Source organism: Dipodomys ordii, unplaced genomic scaffold (assembly GCF_000151885.1).
Source record: "Dipodomys ordii isolate 6190 unplaced genomic scaffold, Dord_2.0 Scaffold20, whole genome shotgun sequence".
In the NCBI taxonomy this organism is placed as follows: domain Eukaryota; kingdom Metazoa; phylum Chordata; class Mammalia; order Rodentia; family Heteromyidae; genus Dipodomys; species Dipodomys ordii.
The window spans coordinates 3,185,277-3,207,064 of NW_012267236.1; the positions used below are offsets into that span (position 1 = coordinate 3,185,277).

The 21,788-nt window shown below is 41.9% G+C and overlaps 1 protein-coding gene across 2 annotated transcripts in view; it reads right to left on the minus strand.

Annotated features, from left to right (window-relative positions):
• The window catches only part of Ltbp1 (latent transforming growth factor beta binding protein 1), a 228,864-nt gene that overhangs the window by 156,018 nt on the left and 51,058 nt on the right, over nt 1-21,788 (minus strand). For both annotated transcript variants that reach the window (XM_013013664.1, XM_013013663.1), the window contains exon 4: nt 1,346-1,448. In XM_013013664.1, coding sequence (XP_012869118.1) covers nt 1,346-1,448 — 103 coding nt within the window. The remainder of the gene's footprint in view (nt 1-1,345; nt 1,449-21,788) is intronic.

Here is a 21,788-nt window from a genome sequence, read left to right on the forward strand (position 1 = left end):
TTTCTTTTTGCTTATGTGGTGCTGAGGAATCGAACCCAGGGCCTCAGGCATGCAAGGCAAGTGCTCTACCACTGAGCCACCTTCCCAGCCTGCATTGACTTTTTAAAATTATCTTTATTGTACAAAGGAGTTGCCATTTAACAAAGCAGTTTTTGAATATACCATAATCAATATCACTCCTTTCAAAATTGCCATCCATCCTTCTCTCAATCACCCCTTCCCTCATCTTCTTAATTATGTGGGATATACATTGGATTCTTTTTTTATTATTAAGTTTTTTTATTGTGAAAATATCGTACAGAGAAGTTACAATTACATGAGCAAGGATTGCGCAAGCATTGTTGCCTCCTCCTTTGTTTTCCCTTACCATCCCTGCCCTCCAATCTTCTTGACTACATTCTCCCTCTCTTCTCTTCATTTGTCTACCCCTTTACCCTTTACCCCACCCCACTCTGTCCCACCCCTTTTGAGTATGTGTTTCCTGATGTTTTACCTTGATGAACTTTGACTTTGCCTTTCTAAGGAATTACACAATTTGTGTTCTCCCTTGAATCCACTGTATTTCAGTTAATACATTGTATACACTTGCATACCAACCAACGTACTTATTTATAAATTTATAAGCTAAATCTAGCTTCCACTTATAAGGGAAAATATGCACGTTTTGTTTCTCTGAGTCTGACTTACTTCATGTAATGTAAGTTTTTCCAGGTCTTTCCATTTCTTTATAAATGGTACAATACCATTCTTTCTAATAGATAGGTAGAATTCCATTGTGTGTGCTTGTGTAGATAGATAGATATTTATAGATATAGATATAAATAGAGATAGAGATAGAGATCACATTTTCTTGATCCATTTGTTCACTGGGGGGCATTGGGCTGATTCCATTCCTTGGTTTTGGTGAATAGTGCAGCAATAAACATGGTTGTGCTGGTGGTTTTACTGTATCCTGACTTGTAATTTTTTGGATAAATGCCCAGGAGTCGAACTGCTGGATCTTTTGTATAGGGCTTAAAATATTCATTTCTCTTTTTAAAAGATAGCTAAGATTTTTCTCTTCCCCTAAAGGGAAGAAGTCTGTTTTAGCTTATCTCCTTAAAAGACCTTTTCCTTCCTAACTAATCCAATTAGAGAAGAAAATTAATCACTATGATTAATTTAAAAAAAAAACAGAACTAACAGCCTTGTGAGGTTTCTGGAAGTACATACTACATAGAATCACGTTCTTGAATATAAGAAGAGAGTTCTTTGAAGGTCTCATGTGGTACATCATTAGAAGAGTAGACATAAGAAAACAGACATGCTCCATTGATCTACAAAGAAAGAATGAAACATTACTTACATGGCTTCTTGGGGCATTTCTGGCATTTGTTAAAGCCCCAGGAGGTACCCACAGTTCCACAGCAGTCCTCTTGCTTTGAAAGGCCAGGAAGAGCTTTGCCACACTGAAATGATTAGATGTGAAATATGAATGTTAATTGAGTGATAGATGCTCAGCTCTGGCAAGCTGCTGTGCCTCACAACCATGTTGTAAAACAGTTCCCTTATTATCAACACAATTAGAGAAGAAGAAAAAAAGCCTATAAAATCTTGAAACTAAATACCAAGACAGAATCTATGCAACATTAAAATGAATGGGCACATTTCCAAAGAAGAGCTCCTTCACATTTTTTAAAGTCTCGCAGAAATCTGTCACTGCTCAGAGCTCTTTGTAAAAATGAAGTTTCCGGGATCTTTTTTGTTTTTCTTAGTAATGACTTTATCATTCAAAAGATCAATACAAACTTTTTTGGAGGGGGCAGAGTTGCTAGAGATCAAACAGAGGGTTTCACACACACTTAGCTCTATCGCCAGTCCTCTATATAAACTTTCAAAATGTTGGTGAAAACTAAGTCTCTCTTGTAGATCATTGGGGAGTTGTGCTAGAAGGGTGTGGTGGCATGTGTATAAAACAAAAGAATGTGACACAGCTCTGACCTGCAAGAGGATACTGGACTTCCCATAAGCCAAGGCCTGAGCAGGGACAGTGAGAGAACAGTGCAAGAAATTAGGCAGATCCTCCTGATAGAGACGAAGGCTCCAGAACCCAAGCAATCTGACCTAGGGAGGTGCAGGCAGCTTTAAGCAAGACCAGACTGAACCTCACAGCAGGCTCAGAGATATGAGAAGACTCCTAACCAAACACAGGAGGCCAGTTGAGGCTGAGAGGCAGGACTTTGAGAGAGAATGGAGAAAGAAAAAGCCTAGAAAAGCCGATCCTGTTGTGTGAACCAATCCAAACACCAGTTGGTCAGGGAAGCCTGCCCGATTGCCGTACACCCCAACTGGACAGGTTCAAGCCTACATCTCACATGTAAATACACAGTATTGAAGGAGCCCCTCTGATCTGCTCTACATCAACCCCTACACAATTTTCCAAGTGGTTTCCAGAGTCAACTTTTCAAAGATAAATCTGATCATAATTACTCATGCAGCCCTCCAGTGACTTTGTCTGCAAAGGACACATTCCCCAAGCATGAGAGAAAAACCTTTCCACCCCTGCCTGAGGCCACTTTGTAACCCCTGCACACATTATCCTTCAGGCATGCCACAGACCTCTGCATTATCCATCCAAAGGAGCCATGTCTTTTCAGAAGCTGTGTCCTTTCCCTGTTGCCCCTGCCTTTTCTCATCCCCCAAATCTTTTCATCTAAGCCTCCTGTCTCTCAGCATCACTGATCTCTCCCTCTACAGCACAGCTGGTTGTGCACAGTTCCATCGACTCTGATAGGCTTTGTTGCTAAATGCAGATGTAACTTATCCTAGGAATGATTGTGAATGCTCCACAAAGGCTGAATGATTGAATGAATGAATGAAGAAAACAACCAAGGAACAAACACCGAAGGAATGGAGGAACAGACGAGTTGCAGTTCACTCAAGCAAATAATTGCAACATGAACACCGAAGGGAAGTGAGCCTGCCTTCCCTAGCTGGGAACAACATAGTACCAGGAAGCTCTGGCCAGGGCAGTGACAGGAGACAAGGGGCCCCTGGCAGGCCCCCCATCCATTATCCTTTCTGTGGCAGGCCTCCATGCTCTCACTGAGGCTCTAAGTCCCTATGTGGCCACATCATAAAGCAAAATCACCCCGGGAGACCCTCCCCAGCTCACGGGGCTTCAGAGCATCCCTCTGGAGCCCTTAGGTTTCTAAGATTTTGTAAGGTGACAGGAGGCTGTGCCTTCCAAAAGCAGTACACTATTGCGCCTTTAAAAGTGACCAAAAGTGGGGCTGGGAAGTTGGCTCAGTGGTAGAGCGCTTGCCTTGCATGCCTGAAGCCCTGGGTTCGATTCCTCAGCACCACATAAAAAAAAACCCGGAAGTGGCATTGTGGTTCAAGTGGTAGAGTGCTAGCCTTGAGCTGAAGAGCTGAGGGACAGCACCCAGGCCGAGTTCAGGCCCCATGACTGGACCCCCCGCCCCAAAAAAAGTGACCAAAAGTGACACATGTCTCTAAGTAACTACCAAAAAAAGCCAGAAATGGGGTTGTGACTCAGGTATAGCACTAGCAAGTAGGGGGAGAGGAGGAAGAGGAGAAGGAGAGGAGAAGGAGGGAGGAGGAAGAAGAGGAGGAGGAGGAGAAGAAGAAAGAAAAGAAGAAGAGAAGGGGAAGAAGAAGAAGGAGGAGGAGGAGGAGAAGAAGAAGGAGGAGGAGGAGAAGCAGAAGGAGGAGGACGACGACGACAACAACTACTACTACTACTACTATTACTCAGGGACAGCACCCAGGCCCTAAATTCAAGACCCATGACTGACCCATGACACACACAAAAAGTGACTGAGAAGTAAGAGAAGCCTAAAGACATGAGACATGAATTAGATGATGTTCTTACCAAAAGCATAGAATGCAGACCAGCATCTTTCTCATCATTGGAAAAGTGAGGACAAAATGCATGTCAATGATGAACACTCTGCTTGACACATAGAAGGCCTGAGCCATCATCACCATTATCATTTATTGATTGATGCTTTTAATTCTAGATAAAAGCGATTTGCTTCAGATGGCTCATGTGACATCCCTACTGTCACATTCCCCAGGAAGCAGAGGCAGATGAACTGTAAGAGCTCTCTAAGACAAGCACTCAAAAGTACCAGACTCCACACAAAAAAGTTAATGAATGTCCCTGGAAAAACAAACTCAGTATGGAAACTGGGGACCTGTGGCTCCCATCTATAATCCTAGCTACCCAAGTGACTGAGATCTGAGGATCATAGTTCAAAGCCAGTCCTGGAAGGAAAGTCTGTGAGACTTTTATCTCCAATTAACCAGCGAAAGCTGGAAGTAGAACTGTGGCTCAAGTGGCTAAGTGCCAGCCTTGAGTGAAAAACCTAAGGGACAGCACCCAAGCACCGAGCTTAAACCCAGTCCTGGCACCTCTCTCAAAATAAAAAGTGTTGGAAGACATTTGGAGTTAGGTAAAATCCTCTAGATGAACCTGAAAAGATACCATTCTGGGTAAGACACGGATAAGAGTTCCAGAGAAAGTGAATCAGGCCACGGTCACCACGCTGCCTGAAATGTGTTCAGCCGCTCCCTCAAATATGCAGAGATGTGATCCAGCCTGCTTTCCTTGAGACAAGGGCTGTCCTACAGAACAACCCAGCTGGAGAAACAGTGCCCAAGTGACTCTGTGAGCCAGCTATCACCGCCCTGTCTCAGCTAAATGTGGGTACCACCTGCTAGGTGGGAAAGCCACCTCCCAGGCCTGGACATGCCTTAGGGACACAAGGAAGTAGTCTAAGTTGTAACAAGAACACAATGGAGAAAATAACATGTTGAAGAGGTAGACAGGGAGAGACATAGAAACACACCTACAGCCACACACCTGAGAGAGAGACAGAGAGGTGGCAGCAAGAGAGAAGGCAAAGAACCAACTTAAAACAAGCTTACCTGACTCCAGCTAACATCCTTGAGCTTAAGCAAAAAAAGCCTAAACCCAAAGCATGAATGACAGAAGGAGGAGGACGGACAATGATTCCAATGTAAGACTAGAAATAGTAAAACCTCTGAAGCCCCCACTGTTACAATGTGGCTGCCAAAGCCAGCTTCACGTGCACTTCCCGTTTTATAAATCATCTAGCATCACATCAGATGCACATCACTCCTCTACTGGATTCTAGGTTCTTCCCTTAATCAAGCGAAAACACTCAACACTTGCTGATTTTTATATGCTCAAAATGTTATTAGCAGTTAAAATCCAATTTTCACCTTGGGTTCCTAGAATGTTTTATTTGGTAGGGCAAAAATAAATCATTTCTCTCTACAAAGTCTCCAAAAAGGTACAAGGATTTCGTTACATGATTCAAGCCACTTTATCCAATGGCTTTGTTTATGCGGGGCCCCGGCCAAGAGCAGCACAAGCCATCCAAAGCAATGGAATAAATGGCAGGGTAGGTGGGATCACAGCCCTGTGTGTTCGTCTCAGAACCGGGTCTGCACAGGACAAGAATGAGCTGCAAAGGATGAAGTCATAGGTACAACAACGCACAACGCTTTGTAGAAGTCCCTTCAGCCATTACATCATGAAGAGGCTTCAAGGTGCAGCCAGAAATCACACCTGAGAGACCACTGTGCTCATACTCCAGGCTCCCATCCAAGAGGCCGGGGGACAGCACGAGGTCTCACCTGGATGTCACAAAGCTCTGGAGGAAAAGAAGTTGGAGCAAGGATCATCTTTCTCCTATACCCAAAGGCCACATTAGGAAAATAGAAAATGATGAGGTTCGCATTCAGAACGTTTTCTTCAAAGACTGGTAGACTCTTGCTTCTCTGTGAGACATGGACTCTCCTCACATGGACACAGATTCATGGTAGCTACATTTCTGTGCACAGATCAAGGTGATGTTTACAAGTTTGAAACACAAATAGATTTGGGAGAGGATCACAAAGGCATGATGTCTAGGTGCATCTGCTCATATGAAAGAATACGTATGGAAATGAACTTCAGGAAATGGAAATGAGGTATTTTACTTTTTACCTTCATTGCTGTTTTCGTTTTCTTTTTATCTAGTTTGTTCACCGATCTGTCTTTGAGAGGGGAAGGGAGGGTACAGAAATAGAGGGACAAAGGGTGAACAAACGCAGCAGTGGTCATCACTAGGAATTACATTGGAAATGAACTATGCAACTTGTGGGTAGGGATGAGAGGGTAAAACTGGGAGAAAAGTGAGGGAAAGGGTGACATTGTCCAAAAAGAGATGCATTCTTTACCCGACTTATGGACCTATAACCCCTCTGCCTATCACCTTTATAATAACGATGAAGAAAATTTTAAAAACAATTCAGAGCCAGGTACAGTTGTACATAACTGTAATCCTAGCTCTGTGGGTGCACAGCTCAGAAAAATGGTGTTTCAAGGCCAATCCCAGGCCAAAAATATATATTGAACCGTCATCTCAATAAATAATAAGTTAGTATATTGGTCATGCCTGAATCCCGTCTACATGAGAGATATAGTTAGCAAGATGGTGATCCAAGGCTAGTCCCGGCCAAAAGCACAAGATTCTATCTGAAAAGCAACTAAAGCAAAGGGGATAGAAGTATGATTCAAATGGTAGGGCACTAGCACAGGGTTTCACCACACTTGCCCCCACAAATATCCATGTCAAGCCAGGCGCCAGTGGCTCATGCCGGTCATCCTAGCTACTCAGGAGGCTGAGATCTGAGGATTGTGGGTCAAAGCCAGCCCAGGCAGGAAAGTCCCTGAGACTCTTATCTCCAATAAACCACTAGAAAACCAGAAGTGGCGCTGTAACTCAAGCGGTAGAGCACTCACCTTGAACTGGAGAGCACAGGGACCACACCCAAACCCAGAGTTCAAGACCCACGACTGACCAAAAAAAAAAAAAAAGGTCCACCCATGAAACTATAGCCATAAAGAAGTGTGATCAGAGGCCAGGTGAGGGACCCAGCCTATGGCCTAAGGTGCTCTGGCTCAAAAGCCAGCAGACTCATGAAAACTCCTGGCCTATAAGCACTGAACCACTGGTCACACACCCCTTGCCCCTTGTGTTGCATGTTGACAATACCCATATTCTTACTCAAACCAGTCTGGGGATTCTCCCAGGGAGCTATCATTTGCAATCCAGGCTTGCAATGCTTGCCAATTGAAAACTCACTACTAGAGTGGCTTCGGAGACTTGTTAACTGAAAATGAGGGCACCGGGTCCTGGAAGGAGGTTTCCTAAGATTTAATGTTCACACTGGAAAACGGCTGGTACCTAAAGTACCCTTATTCCAGGAGCACTGGCTATACTGAGCAGGGTTCTGGTGAGGGAAAATCCAGTAGTCAAAGACAGAAAAGAGTGCTGGGTTGAAATCATGAGACTTAGACCAGAATCCCAACTGCTTACGAGCAGTTCCACAGATCATCCTGCTTCTCTGGGCCAGGGTTGAAATAATGACCCCAGAATGTTGACCTCAGAGGTTATGAAAATGAGCAGTACACATCCAAGAGGCAGTGGGACTGTAAAGAGGCAACCCTTTGGGATGTGATATAGGGTTGGATGAGCAGAGCTTGCTTACAGACCTCAGCTAATGACCTGCATTGGTTAAAATGCTGGCCATCTTATAGGTTCTCTGAAGACATTTGTCAAAAGTGTTCAGGGGGCTGAGCTTGTAATCAGCTACTGGAGAGGCAGGGTTAAGAGATAAGTAGTTTAAGTTTGAGACCCTGCTGGACAGACATGGTGGCTTATAACTGCAATCCTGTCTATCAAGAAGTGGAGATCAGAGGGAAGACTGCAGTTTAACACCAGTCTTGGCAAAAAAAAAAAAAACACCCAGTCTCAAACAACAAAAAGATGAGTGTGGTGGCATAAGGCTATGAAGAATGTATAAACAGAAGGATAGCAGTTCAAGCCAACTGAGACGTACATTTAAGAACCTATACAAAAAATTACAAAAGCAAAAAGGGGTGGGGCCATGGCTCTAGTGATAGAGCAAGTGTAAGGCCCTGAGTTCAAATTTCAATACTGTCAATAATAATAATAATAAAACATTCTACAATGAAGCATAACCACTTTCAGCTCAAAGAAAGAACATTTTTTTTCTCAAAAATAAGAATAAGGCACTAAGCCAAAGGAGCAAATAAAAACAAAACCTAAAATGTTAAAGTAACACAGATTCTTAAGAGATTGCACTGAGAGAAAACAAGGAAGAAAATAGAAGTCTGATTCATGGTAGCCTTTGCAAAAGCAAGCAGACTATGTTTAGGCAGGAAGTAAAACAAGGAAATGACTCAACAGCAGTACAGGGGGAAAGGATTCTGGAGGACGGAACAGAGCAGGAGGCCAACCACACTGGGAGAAGGACAGAGGAAGAGAGGCCACATGTGAAGGAACACAGGGAGTGGGCAAGAAAGGCACAGGAGGAGCAAAGCCAGGAAGTGGTTTCCAAATTTGGAATTCGATTTGCGGTTGGATATAAAAATCATCCAGGAGACAGGGAAAAGAAGCATCATAGGTCCTCTCTCTTCCAAAGGTGATGAAGTTTTAGATTACTTCTAATTAAAGCAGTGGCATCTTTTAAACAATGGTCTAAGCAGAAGTATCAACAAATAAAGAGGAGGAAAGGAAGGACGGATTAGAGGTTCTTATGAAGGTGGAGTTGTCTATATCTAATACATCTCCTTAAATGTTAAAAAAAATTGGCAAGGATAGAGTATATCACTTATGGGGAAAAGAGAAGAAAGTACATTGAAGATAAATACAGTCAGGAATTTCCCCTAACAAATGCTGCCCAGACAAAGAGGTATTTTAACACAAAGCAAAACTTCCAGCCACCTGCCATGTACCTGCACTAATCTGCCAGAATTCATACATTATAAATGGAAAGGAAGGTCATCTCTCCTTCTTATATAATTAAATGCCTTGTGTGCCCTGTAAAAAAGCAAGGTAAGTGTGTTGGTTAGACTTCGCATTACTATAACAAAATACCTGACATAAACATAAGAAGGGAAGGACTTCTTCTGGCTCATGATTTTGGAGGTTTCAGTCAGTGTAGAGGCCATGGCTCTGTTGATATGGGTCCACAGTGAGTCATAGCCTCAGGTGGCAGAGGTTATTCACCTCATGGTGGACTGGAGGAGGAGTGAAAGGGAAGAAACCAGAGACCAGGTGTAACCTTCAAAAGCATACTTTCAGTGACCTACTTCCTTCAATAGATCCACCTCGTAATGTTTCCCCTGTCCCTCAAAACACCACCACCAGTTGGGGACCAAGCATTCAATACTTTAGTTCATGGGGACACTTCATAGCCAGACTATAAACAGTAAGGATGACCCATAACTGAGTAAATGGCAAAGCACAGCTAAAGATAGACAAATGGAAATTCTCACTTCACAATTACCACCTAAGTGGCAGTCATGAAAAAACTCTTCACCTTTCCCTGCCTTTCTCCACCTCTATGAAATGAACTAAAAATGCCCATTCTCACAGAGCTCCCAAGAGGACTGGGACCGTGCATGGGAGACAGACGCTGCATAAGAAAGTCACATAGCCACCACCTCCAGTCTCCCCATCCATATTTGGTTCCTTTTCCAAGGCCCTCCTTTAAAACCCTGGGATTATAGCAAAAGGAGCAAGTAGTCTAATAGTTACTCAATATTCAATGCTCCAGATAAAATTTCCAGCAGATTTTTGTATGAAAGCAAATAATTTAGTTAGATATAGTACTGAAAAGAAGGTACTCTTAAGATCTTCCTAAAACTACCCAACTTTTCTCAAAAGGGCCGCCTCTCATAAAGAATCAATGTTCAGTGAATGAATGCTATGGAAGCTTTATATTGAATTCTGTTCAAGAAGTGCAGCATGGTATCACTGAGTTACAATAATTCTGCTTATTATTAATGTCAATGTCCAAGAGCAGAAAATTTCACTCTGAAGACATTAAGGTCATGCTGCTGTGCTTTGATGCTGGAGGCCCAAGACCATGAGCTCTAGGCACCTGCATCTTCCAAACCCCCACACCCCCATCACAAGGCACGACAGCCCATGGCATTGTAGCCAAGACATGTCCTTGAGTATAATGGTCCTTTTGAGTTCTAGTATCAACAGCGGGTTGGAAGTCTCTATCCGGAGAAAAGACAGCCTAAGAGTCAGGGTAGAATGGTAGAAAAAAACCTGGACTAGTAACCAGGAAGCTTCTGTGAGACCCTGCCTGCTGTATACTCAATACAGGCTATTTAAACCAATTGCCTCCCTGAATGTTACTATCATTGGCAATAACACTGTTAAGACAGACTAAAACTGCCAATCTTTATTGACAAATGAATTGAATTAATGACTTTCTGACAGCTTTAGTGCAGGGAGCCTTAGATGATCCTGGTCTTCAGGTTGACACACTAGAAGCCATAATGCACATTTTGTCTAGTCCTAGCCTCCAACTACAGCCTGGACCAACTTGACCAGTGTTGACCATAATGAGCCTCCTTTGCATGATCTATTCTCTGTCATCCCTTTCCTGCCAACCTGGATACACAAAAAGGCAACTCTCCCCTCTTTGAGAAGAATTGTGGCTATTCAATATCTCCTTTCTGGTTCTAATAAATAATCATAATGAATTATGTTATTATTAATGAGAAATTATCCCATATGGTGATAGACCTTCATTTTTTTTCTTTCGGTCATGGGACTTGAACTCTGGGCTTGTGTGCTGTCTTGTGCTCTTCAGCTCAAGGCGAGCGCTCTACCGCTTGAGCCACAGTGCCATTTCTGGTGTTCTAGTGGTTTATTGAAGATAAGACTCTCATAGACTTTCCTGCCTGGGCTGGCTTTGAACCATGATGCTCAGATCTCAGCCTCCTGAGTAGCTAGGATTAAAGGTGTGAGCCACCGGAGCCCAGCTAGACCTTCAAATTTTGTCTTCATGAAGTATGTATGTGTGTCACATGATGGCCATCAACCTACACTGCACAGATGTGTCCTCCACATCATCCCCAAGGCAGGTGGCATCCTTGCCTTCGCCCACATTCAGAAGCATGCTATTCTAGCATGTGGGCACAAAATCTTGAGGATTATGAAAGGGAGAAGAAAGCTATACCCTCAAGACTGTAAATCGGGTTGAGGAATGTGAATCCCATTCTGGACATCTTGGATGTCTTTCTGCTAGCACCAGCATGAGGTCCTTCATGGGGAAATCTCGTTACTGCACATGCGGGATTGTCAGATTCACCCAGATTTCATCACAGTTCTTCTTTGCCTCCTCTCTCAGTCTTCCACTAGCATAGAAACATCTCTCCTTTGGCAAAGTAACTCCTGATCTCCTTCTGAGTAAAATGGCATTCTAGCTTTTGGTTCTACTTGGGCTCCAAATTAAAGTAGAAAACCTCAGGAGAGTGCTACAGTGCCAGTCTACTAGAACATGAAATACAGTGACTTCCATGTGCCAAGAAGAAAAGGGTCCAAATCTTTGAATCCTATCACTAATGGAACCAGAGTAACATATCTGATTCATTTGTCCTACAGGTTCATTGTCAGAAAGAGAATTTTGTGGGATGGAGCCCTGGCTGGCTAACAGGCATTGTCTCATAAAAAAGAAGAAGAAGAAAATGCTTAAATACTTCCAGATTTTCTAAAAGAAGTTGTAAAAAAAATTTGTTTTGGCTCAAGCAGAACATTCTTTATAGGCAAAGGTTTTTAGGGTTTTTTTTTAAGTCCACTCAGCTTTCTTTTATTAGAGTAATTAAAACAATGTTAGGCATTTGGGGTATCTGATACAAGCATAATCCTGTGATATTTCAGGCTATTGATTTTATAAAATATCTACTATGACTAGGGCATTAGTTGTTGGAAATATATCCACATCGATTTCTGACAGTGTATTTGTTTAAAGCCTCCTCAAGCCAACCCATGGGCTTCAAGGAATTCCAGACCACTTTCGTTTATAAAATGGTATTTTTTAAGTTACTCTAAGGCAAAAGTGGGTTTTTATGTTAACATACAAAAGGAAAAAAATCTTCAGGGTAAAACTTAAGATTGTACTTGACATCTTTCCTAAAGAAGCAAACCAACCTGAGCTGACTGCTTTCTCCACCATTACAGCAATTTGAACATGTCACCAGCCAAAAATCTCCAGGTTGTAACCTGTATATGTAGTGGCTCTTCGTAAGTGGCTAAAAGAATAATTATCATCATGATTCTGTTCTGACATTATAATTCCAGTTGGTCTTACTAACGAGGCAAAACAACACAAATCATAAATCTCAGTCGGAGGCAGTGAGTAGTTCAATTTAAGTTTTACTACCAAGGTGATACCTGAAAATAAAAAGTTCTCATGTTGAAATAGGAAACAAGGATTGGCAATAAATAAAGGAAATAAATAGAAGCATGGGTATTACTGCCTTTCGGATCAATATTCTGCAGAAGGATGAACGATCAAGGCATTTGTTTTCCCGCAATGATTATTTCTTTAACTACTGAGAAAATGTTACTATGTGTAGCTTCATTGCTCACCAGTTCCTTTTGTCTACATAGAGATAATGAAAGGAATAAAAACACATTTGAGGCTTCCAGGGACCATGTGAAATTATGACACGTGCCACACATATGGTTAAGCGTTCCATTTTTCTGTCTCAACCAAGCACACAGGACTCACAACTGCTAATTACCCATGGTTTGGATGGCAGTCACAGAGAAAAACAAAAAGCCACAAATAAAAGTAACAGGTTCATTTATATCCCCGGATGTCTCCAGAAGAGGGACAATTACTGCCTACCAAAGAACCATTTGTGTGCTTTCATTTGCAAGCTCGCTAACTGTCTCCGCTCAGGTTGAGCTGAACTGTCCCATACCCTGGATGGGCCTGAGGAGATGTTTATCTCCTCACAGTCCTAGGGCCTGAAAGACCATAACCAGGGATCAGCATAATCCATTCCTGCCTTAACGACAGTAGTCATCTGGCTGCGTGCTCACGTGACCTCTTCCTCGTGAATGTGCAGGAAAAGTGATGGAAATAGCAAGTTCTCCTCTCTCCTTTCTTCTTAAGACATTGACTCTAGCTGTCAGGATTCTCCCCTATGACCTTATTGAAACCTAATTTTCTCCTTTCTGGCCCTATCCCTAGTTATACTGGGGAAAAGAGGGAGAGTTCTTAGAAGCAACTCTCTTCCCTGTGGGAATTAAGGAAATCAGGTAATCTGAATTGCACATCAGTAAAAGTGGCAGAAAGATCCTCTGCTCCAGTTCCTGACCAACTGACAAAGCAGAGCCCTCTATTCACCTGTATTCATCTAGTGCATGAAAAATGTTAAGTTCTGTTAGGTTTATTTGTTACTTCAGCACAACCTGTCCTAGTATGATCAGTATGAATGCAATGATAGATGATTCATCTGTGCCCACAACTGAGCTCAATCCATAAATGGCCTTGCACCAGAGAACACAGGCAGATGAAGGAGAGCAAAGAAACACAAAGGGAATACTTAAAGATGATTAAATTAAAAATAGTCAAGTTTAGATACTAATACAGTAAGAATTTGTGGAAGAAGAAATATGCGTTGAAGAAGTACTAGAACACTGCTTTCTGGAGAATGTGACACTTGAGGGGAATTTCAAGTCAGGCTGGGTTTGTGAGATCAAGTCTGGTAGTCCCTGTACTGAGATTTTTTGAGCATTTGTTCTGTGTATATATTCATATTGGTGGTAGCTAAAATTATGGAAAGGAAAAAAGATGTCAAAATTGTCATAGAGTATTATTATAGGACTCAGATGTCTGGGTAGTCTTGGCCAATCCAGCTATTTGAAAAATGATAAAACACAGGCCAAGTTTACTAAAATGGAATGAGAGTGAGCGACTTAAGTTGGATCTAGTACAAGCTAGCCCCAGCCTTTCTGAACCTCAAGTTTCACATAAGCACATGAGAGACAAGAATACCTACTTTTCCTGTCTCTCATATTGTTTTGAAGGACGAATATGGTCAGAAATGTGAAAGTACTCTATCATCTATCAATTTTATAAAAATGCACTGTTTTCCTAAGAGGTTTGCCCCAAAGCCACAGAATCTTAAGAGTGTATTCTTAACTTTGTCAAAGCTTGCCCATTCTAAACAAGACCTCTGCAAAAGTGGTCATCTTGGAGGCATTGCTGTCTTTGTTCCAAATGTTTAGAACTTTTCTGTTCAAATTTCAGACTTCTTTTCAGAACTTAAGCCATATGTTAAATCTCCTCCATGGTGGCAAATCCTTGCTCGCGGGAGTTGACTATTGAAAGCTTCCAGAAAGAAAATAGTAAGGGCTGGAGTATGGCTCAAGCAGTAGAGTACCTGTCCAACAAGCAAAAGGCCCTGAGTTCAAGCCCAATACTTCTGGGAAGGGGCGAGGAAGAAAGGAAAAATAAGTGAGCTAAAGAATAATTTCTTGGCTTTGAACTAATTCTCATGAACTGACCTCATAGAACAGAATATTCAATTTTACACACATTTTTTTCTTACATAGACCAAAGAAGACATAGAAGAGCAAAAGAGAGAAAACAGAATCATCTTCACATTAAAGATGGAACAGGGCAGTGATGGGGAGAATTTGTCATTCTCGGCATAGAGCCACATACCTTCTCTCACTACTTCATAGAACAGAGTCCCAAGGATTCATTTTCTAGGAAACCAGATGATTCTACTTCACTTTAACGAATCTCAATTTCAAGGTACTGAACAGAGCCCAGAAACAACAGATCCTAGAAATGCCAACTGTCTGTCTTCATTAAGCACATCTTATAATGTATACAGCCTAAAACAATCATCAAGTCAAGCCGTGGTGTCTTTAAACTACTTTCAACGTGCTCAGAATTGACATATTCAAATACAATAACCATAAAACATTGTTGATTTGCCAATCAGAAGTTTCTTTAACCTGTCTTCACTCTAAGCTGGTCCAAAATTGTCTTCGACATCAAAAGAGTCTAAAAATTCATAGGTAGATTATTTTAGTGTGTCCAAGCAGTATAAAAATGGAAAACTGATATTCCATGTCCTGATAAAGCTATCTCCACTACCAATAAAATGGGAAATAAGAGACAAGGAGTCAGGGAGGAAAGCAAAGAAAACGCACAAGTCTGTTTCTCTGTTGAACACATGAGGGAGAGCCAAGCCCAAAGCTCTAAGATCCTTGGTTTCCCAGGGATGTGTGTCTTTGTGAAGACGGGACATTAGGCTAAAGGAAGAGCCCCATCCGGGTCCCACCCATGCTCTGAAGGGGCTCCACTCCAGTTCTAACATCCTGATGTCTCAGCCCCACATCCATCATCCAAATAAAACGAGCAGCTCCCTCTCCACTGGCAGAAGCCCAGTGATATGCAGACATGTTGTGTTTCACATGCGGTGTTTTTCTCTTTCGGAGCTCACCCCTGTCTTTACTGATCTTCCTCAGCTCCAGGCAAGAGGTACTTGCATGAAGTGAATCTGGCAGAGGTTGCTGGAATGAGACCAGCGGTCACTTGGAGCTCCTGCATCTATCATAGAGATGCTTCAACACCTTCAGTGATTCCTTCTGCTGTTGACACAGGTAACGTTTGGCAAGGTTGGCTATGAAGGACAGTCATGTGAGAGCCACTGGGGACAACCAGACTCACTAGCACTCAATTAAATATTTCTTACATTATGCCAAAAAGAGTACTTAAGAGGGACACTGAAGAAAAACCCAGATGGCAGAGGAAGTGGCTGGTGTTAATGACTTATTCCACCTGAAGGAGGCCAAACTTCAGTAAATGCAATCAGCACACTTCAGCTGAGCTCTGCTTATGGAGGTGATGGATATCTGGGAGATCCAGTCCTGCCTTCCCCAATCTCTGCCCAGCAGCACCTCCGAAAGACAAAGACCACTGCCCTGACCACGCTCATACCACTGGAGAGGGCCTCTAAGGGTACAGGGCCTCAGTAAACAGAGGGAGAGAGAGCCCTTGACTCTCTCTGCTCACCACCACCCTCTGCTGACCCAGCCAGCTGACTTAATGCTTCCCACTTAAATGACAGTACATAGGTGAACAGTCAAAAGCTCTTGGTATCATCCGGTGCCAGTAGCTCACACCTGTAATCCTAACTACTCAGGAGGCTGAAATCTGAGGATCATGGTTCAAAACCAGCCCAGGCAGGAAAATCCCTGTGAGACTCTTCCGATAAACTACTCAAAAAAGCTGGAAGTGGTGCTGTGGCTCAAGTAGTAGAGCACTAGCCTTGAGCACTAAGAGGCTCTGGGTCAATGCCTAGGCCCCAAGTTCAAGTCCCAGGACTGGCAGGGAAAAAAAGCTCTTGGTAAAATGTTTATCTTTTTTATTCTTCAGACTTCTAATCTATTTAGGTAGCCCATGGGCTCTGTTTTGGGGATGAACCAATGTGAAAATGGGTACAATGATTCTTTCATGTATTCTGTTAGGATAAAACTATTATCCAGAATAGCAGGGGAAAAACAAAGGAGGGGGTAACAATGCTAGATAGGAAATGTATTCATTGCCTTACTCATATAACTGTAGCTCCTCTGTACAGTATCTTTACAATAAAAAAATATATTAAAGACTAGTATCCCATGCCTGCTTAAGGTCCTCACTCTAGTAATGTTTATATAGACAGGATAAAACAAATTTTATAGTGATTCCAGAGCAGGTTAGATTTAACTGAGCAATAAATCAATTTCCCATCATTGAGACAAGATTGTTCTTTTGTCTGCAGCAGATCTTATCTACATCTCTATCTATCCAGCCATCCAGCTACTTACTCGTCCACCCACCCACCCACCCATCTTTTCCTTGCCATGATGAATTAGTAAACACCACATCTATTTCCCAGATTTCTCACTGATCAATACACAATCGAAACCAAGAAATACTTTTTCCTTTAAAGTACTGAGACTGAGAGTAATTGGTACTCTCAGCCATGCAATGAAGATACTTTCCAATTGACTCACATTTTCCCATCAATTTTTCAATAATGCTTACTATTTAAACAAGAGTTAAGTGCCTTTTTTTGTCCTTTTACAATGTTTTTGTACCTTCATAGTGAGGTGTGTGTTTGTGTATGTGTATGTGTGCGTGTGTGTGTGCATGTGTGTACATGTGTGCTTCCGTGAAAAATTTTAGAGCTTGATTTATCTGCCAAAGAGATGTATCTCCAAATAATCTTTTTTGTTTCTCCAATAGTCCCTTCTGTTTCCATTTTTTCTTCCCAGGAGAACCACTGAAACAACTTTTGGCATCCCTGAGAGAATCTCAACCAGGTTTTCTGTCACTTTAATTCACTTTTGCCCCATGACTTATTATTTATATGATAAATAATTAAAAGAAAGAGCTATCCAATGACATCAGGATTTCACATCACAGACTGTTCCTTTCTGTTTTCTAATTCTCTGTAAAGCTTATTTTCTTCTGTAGAGTATACATGGAAATCTTTATTTTCAGAGTTTGTTTCTTGCAGTTTTCCCCACTTTCTGAGAGGCTGAGAGTTGCAAACTATGAACATAAATCCATGTATGATTTGAGCATCTTTATCTCTGCCAGAGTCTTATTCTCTCTGCTTAATTCTACTTTGAGTTTTATAGTAATGCTGTACTTCTTACAGCAGAAAACTCTGGTGTTTAAATGTGAAGGCTCGGCTCTTTCAGCATTTGCAATAGGAAGTTCTTGAATTTTTCTTTCTGTCTCCTCTGTAACGCCTGGGTCTAATTATAGGGTATGTTTCCGCATTCCACGAAGAGCCCCTGGCCGTACAACCAGGCAATGGCAGAGCTGGCATAGACGTGGGACCCTGGGCTCTACCCATGATCCTTTCTATACAAACTCCTTTCCATACCTTCTAGCAGGAGAAGGTCACTGTAAGATATTTGCTGCCAGCAGTTGGGCAATAAAATAACACGTAGTTGAAACAACCAATTCAGATGCCAACTAAGTTTCAAATTTAGGTCACTGTGAAGTGAACCGATTTAAAACAAAGATGAACTCATGACAAAAAAAAAACACCTGTATATATTTAATGTCCCTGTGATACAGTAATAGATCTGAATAGTATTTTGTGAAACTCAGCCTCTCCTCAGAGATGGAAAACAGCATGGAAAGATTCAAGTCTTAAGCTCATGAAAATACAAGATTTCCCTGAAAGGAGCCAGTAATTATAACCACTGGAGTTGTAATTCTAACTTGATCACAGTGAACAAACTCACAAATGTTTTCAAATATATATGGAGAACCACAATTATTCCAAGTAGCACAGAAACCTAAGTCTACGAAAATTACAACTTGTCAATTATTTCAAGCTTGATTTATGTGCAAGAAATCCATTCCTTTTAGATACTTGGCATGTTCTACTCATTTCTGTTCTTTAAATTAATTAAGTGGTGTTCATAGGCATCTTGATTCACATAAAAATATCAGTACTTTATATGACCTTAAAACAAGAAACAAGTTTTGATCCTGTCATCGCTTGGATATGAAATGCACCCCCCCTGACCCCCAAGGCTTTTATGCTAGGGACTTGGTCTCCACCTCATAGTGCTATCCTAGGAGATTCTAGAAACTTAGAAAGCAGGATCTAACTGAAGGAAGTATGTCACTGAAGTGGGTCCCTGGGAGGTGCCTTTGAACCCTTCCTATGCTCTCTTCTTAAGAGTGACCTTGGCCCCTTCCTATGTCTTTCTTCTTCCTGTCTACCATGAGGAAGGAAGTTCCTCTGCCACATGCAGTCATGGCTAAACATGTTTTCTCCAAAGCATGGGGGAACCAAGAAATCATGGATGGAACCCTCAGACACTTTGAGCTTCAGTTGTTCAGGTCCATTACTCTGGTCACAGGATGAAAAGCTAACTAATACAAAGTCTGTACAATTAGATATCACTCCTGACACTAGTAAAACATTTATAATGATTTTTCTCCCCATATCCTGGCACTCTTCTCAAGGTGAAAAATACTATACAAATTTCCAATCTTATTATTCTCATTCTCGTCTCTTTATAGCACAATCCAAAGAAATGTCATCTGTTGTCATGAATGTAACAATCATCGCTGAGTACTAAAATTCTCCACTAACTTCTGCCATTAATAACTTGAAAACAATCTTGGATTCTATTATATACAAGAATACAGCATTCTTCACATCAAGGATGGAGCTGCTTATAACAAAACTGCAGTCCTGTATCATCTGTTCATGGTCTTCCTTTGAGAGTCAACTTGTTAATCACAATGAACATTTATCTGATTTCTGAAGCAAGAATGCACAGAACAGTCTAACTCATCATCATCTGTTCCTTCACAACAGCCTATAATCAAATCCTGATACTTCACTCTTCATAAAATACCTTATATTTATTTATTTCTTTTCAACTCTACTCCTATTTGAACTACCATTGCACGTTTGACACAAGGCCAATTTCCCTTCCCTAGCCTTCTCATGTCTACAGCCCTTATACCCAGCCCATTAAAAGTTAAAACTCTTAAAATTCTTCTTCAAAAAAATATATTAAGGGGCTGGGAAGGTGGCTCAGTGGTAGAGGGCTTGCTTTGCATGCCTGAGACCCTGGGTTCGATTCCTCAGTACCACATAAGCAAAAAGAAAAAAGCCTGAAGTGGCGCTGTGGCTCAAGTGGTAGAGCGCTAGCCTTGAGCTGAAGAGCTGAGGGACAGTGCTCAGGCCCAGAGTTCAGGCCCCACGACTGGACCCCCCAAAAAAAAATATATATATATATATATATTAAATGAGCTGGTGTCAGTGGCTCATTCATGCCTCAAATCTCAGGAGGCCAAGCTTCGAGGATTGCAGTTGTAAGCCAGCCTGGCAAAAAAGTCTATGAGGAGCAATCTCAAATTACCTAGATATATGCTGGACAAGGTTATGGCTCAAATGGTAATGCCAGTGTGGATGAAGAAACTGAGCTAGAACGCAATGCCCTGAGTTCAAGCCACACACCTAGAAAAGATATTAAATGAATTAAGTCTGCATTTTTAAACTCGGTTTAAAAGCCATATTATTATAGTTACAAATCTAGGAAGTTTTCTTATTTTCCACTTTCTTTGTTTTATGGGAAATTTTTAGATATGCTGATCTGTTCCAAGACTACAACAATGATCACCTGAATATAGACCTCACTTAAAAATTGTTTCTGTCTTTTCAATTTTAATGGGTGAAATACACTTGAAAATAAATTGTAGACATTAACAAACTTCACCCCCAAAATTTCTCAGATTCAGCTATCTGAATTTTTGTTTCACAGAAGAAACGTAATCGTCCCCAAATACCATTTAGTAACTAGTTCTTATTCAAATTCCACCAATTATTCTCCAAATGGTCTCTGGGTTGGTTTTTTTAATTTTTAAACCCCAATTTAATTAAGATTCATACCTCATATTTGTTGTTGTTTCTCACATTTTTTTGGTTTTTTGGTCATTGTGGGGCTTGAACTCTAGGCCTGGGTGCTGTCCCTGAGCTCTTCAGCTCAAGGCCAGTGTTCTAACCACTTGAGCCACAGCGCCACTTCTGGTTTTCTTGTGGTTAACTGGAAATAAGAGTCTTTTGGACTTTCCTGCCTGGGCTGCCTTTGAACTGTGATCCTCAGATCTCAGCCTCCTGAATAGCTAGGATTATAGGCTGAGCCCTTGGCACCTGACTGTTGTTGTATTTCTTTAGTTTCTTTCTAGAAAAGTCATCTCACTTTTGTTTCTAGTACAAGTCTTTTTTTTTTTTTGTCTGTATGTGACATTTTTGGCTTCTTTCGTTACCCTCAGTGTTCTTGTTCCCTGACAGATGTAGGCAGGTGTAAACATTTGATTAGATTCAGGTTAGATTTTTGTTTTCTGGTGGTACTGGGGTTTGAATTCAGAGCCTTGTGCTTGCTTGGCTTTCTTGTTCTACTACATAAGCCATGCCTTCAACTCTGCTTTCTCATGGGATTTTCTGCCTGGCTTTGAATCACCATCTTCCAGATCTCAGCTTCCTGAGTGGTTAGGACTACTGATGTGAGCCACTGATGTCCAGCCTAGATATATATCTATATCTATATATTTTTTTTTTTGTCGGTCGTGGAGCTTGAACTCTGGGCCTGGGCGCTGTCCCTCAGCTCTTCAGCTCAAGGCGAGCGCTCTACCACTTGAGCTACAGCGCCACTTCCGGTTTTCTGGTAGTTTATTGGAGATAGGAGTCTCACGGTCTCTCCTGCCCGGGCTGGCTTTGAACCACGATTCTCAGATCTCAGCCTCCTGAGTAGCTAGGATTACAGACGTGAGCCGCCGCAAGCCTAGATATTTTTGACAAGAACACTTTAAGAGTGGTGTTGTAAAAATCATCTTGGTGGGGCTGGGAAGGTGGCTCAGTGGTAGAGCGCTTGCCTTGCATGCCTGAGGCCCTGGGTTCGATTCCCCAGCACCACATAAGCAAAAAGAAAACAAGCCGGAAGTGGCGCTGTGGCTCAAGTGGTAGAGCGCTAGCCTTGAGCTTAAGAGCTGAGGGACAGCGCCCAGGCCCAGAGTTCAGGCCCCACGACCGGACCCAAAAAAAAAATCATCTTGGTCACGTGAGGAGGCATATAATATTAGGTTGTCGCTTACTGACAGTGTTGAGCTGGGGTGCTTGGTCAAGGAAGTTTTGGAACTCTTTGATCTGGCCACCAAGTCATCCTACTACTCTATGCCACAGGTGTAACAGGATTACCATTTATGCAAATGTTGGGAGGACGCCCAAGCTGTCTTACGCTCTGACCTCCTCTGAGTCCTCTTTCATCTACTTCTGGCAATATCCTCTTACCTCCGTTTAGCGTTCACCCTTTTCTCTATGTAAACTTCATTTC